Raw genomic sequence first — 7,538 nt, forward strand, 5'->3', positions numbered from 1 at the left:
GTCTATGTTTGTTATTTTCGCTGGTTTCCTCATCCCTCTTTCAAGGACCCACAACTCGACTGGAGCTGGTCTCCGGTAGAAGACTGATCTGAAGTTGCTCCCTAGGACCTGGGTTTTGTGTCCTGAGGCTCATTCCTTTTTTTTTTTTTTTTTTTAAAAGGATGACCGGGAAGGGGATCTCAACCCTTGGCCTGGTGTTGTTAGCACCACGCTCAGCCAGTGAGCAAACTGGCCATCCCTATATAGGATCCGAACCCGTGGCCTTGGTGTTATCGGCACCGCACTCTACCGAGTGAGCCACGGGCCGGCCTCTGAGGCTCATTCCTTAAACAGCCTGGGAAGGATACATACCAGGGCCTGACCTGGATCTTCAAGTTCACTTCAGTGGACAGGGAGCTGGTAAAATAGGGAACCATGAGATCATTGGCTTGATTCCCAGGACATCTGAGCAGAAAAGGGATACCTGCATTCCCGTGTTTATCGAAGCTCTATTTACAATAGCCAAGAGTTGGAACCAACCCAAATGTCCATCAACTGACAGCTGGATAAGGCAAATGTGGTATATATACAGAATGGAATACTACTCTGCCATAAAAAGGAATTAAATTCTGCCATTTGCAGCAACATGGATGAACTTAGAGAAAATTTTGTTAAATGACATAAGCCAGGCACAGAAAGAGAAATACTGCATGTCCTCACTCATAAGTGGGAGCTAGAAAAATAAAACAAAACAAAACAATGCAAAATAAAAAAAAGTAAGAAAGACACAGCAATCACAATAATTCATTGAACTTTCAAAAGGAGAGAACAGAACTGAGGCCATTGGTGGTGGGAAAGGGAGAAGGGAAGGGAGGGTTAGTGAGAATTGTGTAAAGGGCCACAAAAAACGATTACATTGTGTAGTGTTGAATACACTAATTATCCTGATTTGAGCATCATATATTGCACACAGATACTGATATTCTACACTGAACCCCATACATATCAATTATGTTTCAATAAATAAGTACAATCAATTATGTTTCAATAAATAAGTAAAAAAGGAAGACACAAAAATGAACCACATATGGTATTTGAGACAGAGTTACTGGAAATATGATCAGAGTCATACAAAAGACTATTATAAAAAAAAGAAAACAGAATAAAAAATATAATGTGGATAAAGGTTACAAATTTAATATTGAGTAAAAGAAGGCAGACACAAAAGAATATAAGCAAATAAAACAAGAGAGGGATCTGGCAAAAGATCCCTGATTCCTTTGCTGTGCAGAAGTTTCTTAGTTTGTAGCTTGATATAATTCCATTCGTTAATTTTTGCTTTTGTTCCCTGTGCTTCAGAAGTATCATTCATAAAATTTTTGCTCAGTCCTATGTCCTGAAGTGTTTCCCTTATGTTTTCTTCTAGAAGCTTTATAGTTTCAGGTCTTGCATTTAAGTCTTTAATCCATTTTAAGTTAACTTTGGTATATAATTATCATGGATCAATTAAGAAAAATAAACTAAAAAGAAAAAAAAAAAAGAGAAATAGTAGAATAGTGGATACCAGAGGCAGGGAAAGGGAGGGCAGGGGAATGGGGGAAAGGTTAGTAGACTGGTACAAAGTTTGTGCTTAGTTAGGTAGGAAGAATGAATTCTGGTGCCCTAGGGTGACAATAACTAATACTACTGTATATTTCAAGATAGCCAGAAAAGAGGGTCTTGAATGTTATAGCCACAAAGAAATGGTAAATGTTTAAGTGATAGATGTGCTAACTATTCTGATTGGATCATTACACAGTATATGCATGGATTAAAACAAATTGTACCCCAGAAACATGTACAATGAAAAAATTAAAAAAAATCATTGATGTTTAAATTTCAGGGCTTGAAGATTATGAATAACTCAACCTTTGAATGCAAGGTCAAAAACCGAAAAAAAGAAAAAATTCAAACGTAAAAACAAAAACTTATTTTTAAGTATGTGGACATGGTACCAAAATAAAAAATCTAAAAAAGGCTCGAGTGAACATGAAGACTCTCTGCCCCCCAGCCCCTGACCATTCGACACCAGTTCCCGCTGAAGGCCCATCCGTTTCATGTTTCTGTGTGTCCCTTGCTGGAGGCTTCTCAGCGGGTTGAGAATGGATTAAACGAGTAAATCAGTGAGGGCTGGTCTGCGGAAATGTGCACTTCACTGCGGTCGGGAGGCCAGGCTGGGGTGAAGAGGGCCTGTCGGGGGAGAGGGCCTGCCAGGGTCACTGTGGGGCAGGTCACGTGGGTGCCCAAGTCTACATTAGGTTTCCTCACTCCACGGCAGGAGTTTACGCCTCACTGAGTCAGTGGGGCTGTCCCCAGAGGCATATGATGCTGGCACTGACATCCAGCCAGCCTTTCTGCAACAGGGTAGAGCCCATCAGAGACAAGGGCATGGCCACTACCTCCTACACAGACTGTTTTGTAAAGAACAAGGAGGAAGCACATTGAAGACTTCATGAGGAGTCATCATCATGGGTTGGTAGGGACTTTTTCCCAAGCCCCTGCCTCCAGGCCCATTCCATGGTGGTCATTCTACCATCCAATCTCTATAATCATGCCAGGGTGGGTGAGGCTCCTCCCGGGGCTATTACATAAGTTCAAACTGGGAATGAATGTGAAACCAAAGCCGTGAATTTAATTTGCATTTAATGTTTAGAGAAAAAATGTATTTCACTTACTTTAAGAATTAGCATGTAGCCACTATTGCACTTAAGCTCATAAAGCTTAATAAGCAAGTGTGAGAATTTGCAACAGGGTAAAGATTAGCTTAAACAATGTTCTATGTTAAAAAAAGTAGCCAGTTAAAAACAAAATAATACAAGTTTAAACAATAGTCAGTAGTTATTTAGGTTCATAAGATGATTCTGTTCTTTGCCTTGAAGATAACAGCATCAATGCACAGATTCAAGTTGTTTTGCAGATTCTTGAAGCTGAAGGAGAACCGACCACCTGGCCACAGTCATGTAGACCACCCAACTTCCAGACAGAATGACACCAAAGGTAGAAACAAATCAGATTAAAAAAAATTGCTGAAGCTTGCTCAAGTGTCAACCAATCGGAGATGTCCAAGAGCAATTCACAAGCCCTAACCCCGTACCCTTAAGTTTTTGCTTTTTTTGATTGAAAGACAATGGAGAGTTTGAGTTTAATGCGGTATCTTTCCATTCTCCTTGCTTGGCCCTGCAATAAAGCCTGAATTTCTTCACTGTAAATCTCAATGTTCAGTGTCTGGCTTAGCTGCACATTGGGCAGGCAGACCTTCTCTGTTCAGTAACAAATTCAGGAACCAAGGATCTCGCCTGTATCTGTCTTCACCAACCGGTTACTTTGCTCTGCCCTCTGACCTCTCTGGGTTTCCCAGACTGTCACTGTGGGTGATGACACCAGACCCCCTCAGCCCCCAACTAGGTATCCGAGGATCTGACCTGAAAATGGCAGGGAAGTGACCCTGCCTCCCTCCCTGAATGTCGAGTTCCCAGAGGGCAGGTCCTGCCGTGACCAAAGAGGATTAGTAGAGGGGATAGGAGTAAGGATTTGAATCAGGCTTTCTCCAGGTCACTTCCTGACTTTGCTGTGTCCTAGCTGTATAAACTGTGATTCCTTTTTTCTTTTTATTTATTAAGAATATTCATGAGATACAAAGCTAATTGTCCCCCCTCATACCCATGATGTGAGGGCCAGATTCATACTGGGGGCATACACATTACCAGAAATTGCTTTTGTATCCTCTGTACAAAACTGGGGACTTTTGTACCCAATTATCCCCCAACCTCCCTCTCTCTCCCCCTTACCCCCCGCCAGGAATGTTCCCTCCCTCTGTAAGACCACCGCACTATTATGGTCTTTCTTTCCTTCCTTCTTTCTCTTAGCTCCCACCTATGAGTAAGCACATGCGGTATTTATCCCTCTGTGCTTTGCTTATTTTACTCAAGATAAGTTTCTCTAGGTTCATCCATGTTGTTGCAAATGGGAGTATTTCATTCTTTTTTATGTCAGGGTAGTATTCCATAGTGTATACATACCACAGTTTCCTTATCCAATCATCCATTGATGGACATTTATGTTGGTTCCACAGCTTGGCTATTGTAAACACAGCTGCAATAAACATGGGAGTGCAGGTATCTCTTTTACATGACGATTTCCATTCCTCTGGGTATATACCCAGAAGAGGGATTGCTGGATCGTATGGAAGATGTATCTGTAGTTGCTTGAGAAAACTCCATACTGTTTTCCATAGTGGTTGTACTAATTTACATTCCCACCAACAGTGCAGGAGCATTCCCTTCTCTCCACACCCTCGCCAGCATTTGTTATTCACCATCTTTTTGATCATAGCAAGTTTAACTGGAGTGAGGTGGTACCTCAATGCGGTTTTAATTTGCATTTCCCTGATGACTAGTGATGTTGAGCAGTTTTTCATGTATCTGTTGGCCATTTGCATGTCTTCCATTGAAAAATGTCTATTCAGCTCCTTTGACCATTTTTTAATAGGGTCATTTGTTTTTTTTTACTGTATAATTGCTCGAGTTCTATGTATATTCTGGATATTATAGTTCCTTTTCGGATGCATAGTTGGCAAAATTTTCTCCCACTCTGTAGGTTGTCTTTTCACTCTGTTGATTGTTTCCTTTGCTGAGCAGAAACTTTTTAGTTTGATATAGTTGCATTTGTTTATTTTTTCTTTTGCTGCTTGTGCTTTTGGGCTCATGTTCATAAAGCCTGTGCCCAGACCTAATTGCTGAAGTGTTTCACCTATATTTTCCCTTAGTAATTTTACAGTTTCAGGTCTTATACTTAAGTCTTTAATCCATTTTGAGTAAACTGCAATTCCTGAACCTCTTAGCACCTGAATATCGTGTTTGGTAAGATGGGGCTAGCAGTACCTAAAGGTAGTACAACAGGTATCATGATGCTGGGCACATTAAAATGCTCAGTAAGCAGGGGTGATCATAGGTAGCTGTCAGAACAAGTTGGTACAATTGGGTTTATAAACAGGACCACACTACCTTCCGAGTCTGAAACTTCATCCTCTTTGTGTCCAGAATCCGAGTGTTCTCTGCCCCACTCCCTGTCCTATTCTGACATATCCATGATTGGCTGCCCCAGCCTTTGATCTAGGTTGAGACAGGAGAGAGCTCCAGGTGAAGACTCTTGGGAGGTGCAGTACCTGGTGACCTGGCACTGACTGGAATTGTTGAGCACAACCTCGTAGGTGTGTCCCACCCACCAGAATTGGGGCAGGTTCCAGGAAGCAGATGGCAGGCATGGCCCCAGGGCTCCCAGCCCCTGGGAAGAGCCAGGCTAAGCCTTATAAAGGGACTGCTCCCTGTGCAGACACACGCATCTCACTCATCCTTCTCTGTGACGCTTCTTCAGCTCTGGTAAGTCTGCACCTGCCACTTTGCCTTTTCTAGGGGAAGTGCCCAGAGCCCAGCTCTCTGCTGCCTGCAGAAGGGACAGCGCTGGGGCCAGGACTCAGGAGCCTGGGTCTACTCACAGCTCTGCCACCATTGGGGCTGACCTTCACTATGAGCCTGGGAGTCCTCATGTGTACAGCATGTGACTGGACCAGACCCTCCCCATGGCTGCTTTGGGCTCTTCTGTGACAACTCCTGTGGAAACATCCACAATGGGAGCTGAGGACACATCCTGCCTTCTGTCCCTGGCTTCTTCCTCTCTGGATTCACCCTCCTGTCTGGCTCCAGGCTGCTGAGTCCCCTCCCCACCCCACAGAGAGTAGAGGGCTAAGGGTTTCCTGTGATTGCTTTGAAGGCTCTCGTAACCCCCAGACCTGGGATTCCCACAGTCCTGTTGAGGTGACCTGCCCCTCCCTGGGCAAGCTACCGATCAGCCACAGCTTCCCTGCTTCCAACCACATCTCTGAAAATTCTCAGTTCGCCTCTGGGTACAGGGCTAAGACCCTGGCCTTGGCTTCAGCTTCCTAAAGGCCCTGGGCAGCTCCTGTTAGTGACTTACCAGCATGGAGCCTTCTCTCACACCAGGAGGTAAAGGTGATTTCTTATCAGATGCCCACATGGGTGAGCTGAAGTCGATTCCTGATGCTTTGAAAAGTCTAGGATGCGAGAGCTGCACTGTCAGTTTCTCTGGCTTGGGGTCCAGTCCAGCCCAGGCTCTGACTGTTGACAGGAGAATTTGCCTTGGGAAGTCAGACAGTGTCTTTATCTAGAGTCAAGCCTTGGTGAACCAGAGAAATAAGAAGAACACGGGACTGGTAATCTTCAGGAACAGGCTATCCAGGGAACACACACTGCACCCCTCCCAACAGCTTAAGAGCCAGGGCAGTTGTTTGTGTCCATTTCAAATCTGAGGCCGACTGTGGTCACCAGTCCCTCTTTCTCACTCCCGAGGTGGTCCAGGAAGACCTCCCCCATGCTCAGCACAGGGCTGTGTTCTCTGCTCACACTCTCGCCTGCAACCCCACACACATTTCATGCAGAGCTGGCACTAGAGTCCAGGTAGGGCCCCCAGGGTGGCTTGTTCCTGATGCAGCACTGGATGGCCAGAGACCTCACTGAGGACAATGTCTGGCCTTGTGACACTAACCCCCACTGTGAAGTTGAAGGCATGCATTTGATGTTGTTTGAGGAGGGGTCTGTGGAATCTGGCTGTGGCTGGAGGTCCCACCTCTGTGGTTCACCCCGACTCTCCCTGCTTAGACATCCTGTCGGTGCTACCCACAGCTCTACACCTGCTGCCACCTGCCCCTCCTCTTCTCCCTGGACTGTGAGTGCCCAGGCCCCAGACCTGGCCCTGTCCTCCCCTTTTGGGGACCGTTTATTTCACCACACAGAGAAACTCGAGTTCCTCTGCCCCAGCCTAGCCCTGTGCTAAGCTCACTCACGCCTCAGCCCCCATCCATTGGCCTCACCTGGTGTCCCTCATGAGGGGGAAAGTAAAGGAAAGGTCACTGTCTTCCCTGCAGCTTTCCTGAAAGCAAAGATGAGCACCACTCAGTCTGAGAAGACCATGATGGGCTTGATCGACCTGTTTCACGAATACACCGGGCGTGATGACATGATTGACAAGCCGAGACTGCTGGAGATGCTGAAGAAGAACTTCCCCAACTTCCTCAGCGCCTGTGTGAGTCGGGGTCCGGCTGCCCCGTGGAGGTTGGGCCCTGGCATGGCTGAGGACACATTTTGCTGTGTGACCTTGGACGAGTCACCTTCACTCTCTGGTTCCCAATTTTCTCATTTGGAAAAAGGGGATCATAGGGCTACATTTCCAGAGGGTATAAAGAAGTGATATTTAAAAAATGCAAAAATGATAAAGAGTTATACACGGTCATTATCAGAGTTATAACGACTTACACAGGGCTGCTATTAGGTGGTCACCAAAGTGCTGCTGCTTGAGAGTAGTGAGGGGTCCCCTCATAGCTGACACGGATACTCTGTCCAGGAGACTCAGCCCCATTTGTTCAGACCCTTCCTCCTGAATGCTCCCCATCAACACCCTTGATTTTAGAGGTAAGGCACTAGAACTTCCATCATTAGTAAAAATTA

General features: G+C 45.3%; 1 protein-coding gene across 1 annotated transcript in view; it reads left to right on the forward strand.

The window, feature by feature from the left end:
- The first annotated feature begins 6,975 nt into the window (after positions 1-6,975).
- LOC103586372 (protein S100-A7-like) overlaps positions 6,976-7,538 on the forward strand; it is a 1,898-nt gene continuing 1,335 nt past the window's right edge. The window contains exon 1 of the mRNA XM_008567633.1: positions 6,976-7,116. Within this exon, the coding sequence (XP_008565855.1) occupies positions 6,976-7,116 (141 nt within the window). The remainder of the gene's footprint in view (positions 7,117-7,538) is intronic.

This window comes from Galeopterus variegatus, unplaced genomic scaffold (assembly GCF_000696425.1).
Source record: "Galeopterus variegatus unplaced genomic scaffold, G_variegatus-3.0.2 Scaffold334, whole genome shotgun sequence".
In the NCBI taxonomy this organism is placed as follows: domain Eukaryota; kingdom Metazoa; phylum Chordata; class Mammalia; order Dermoptera; family Cynocephalidae; genus Galeopterus; species Galeopterus variegatus.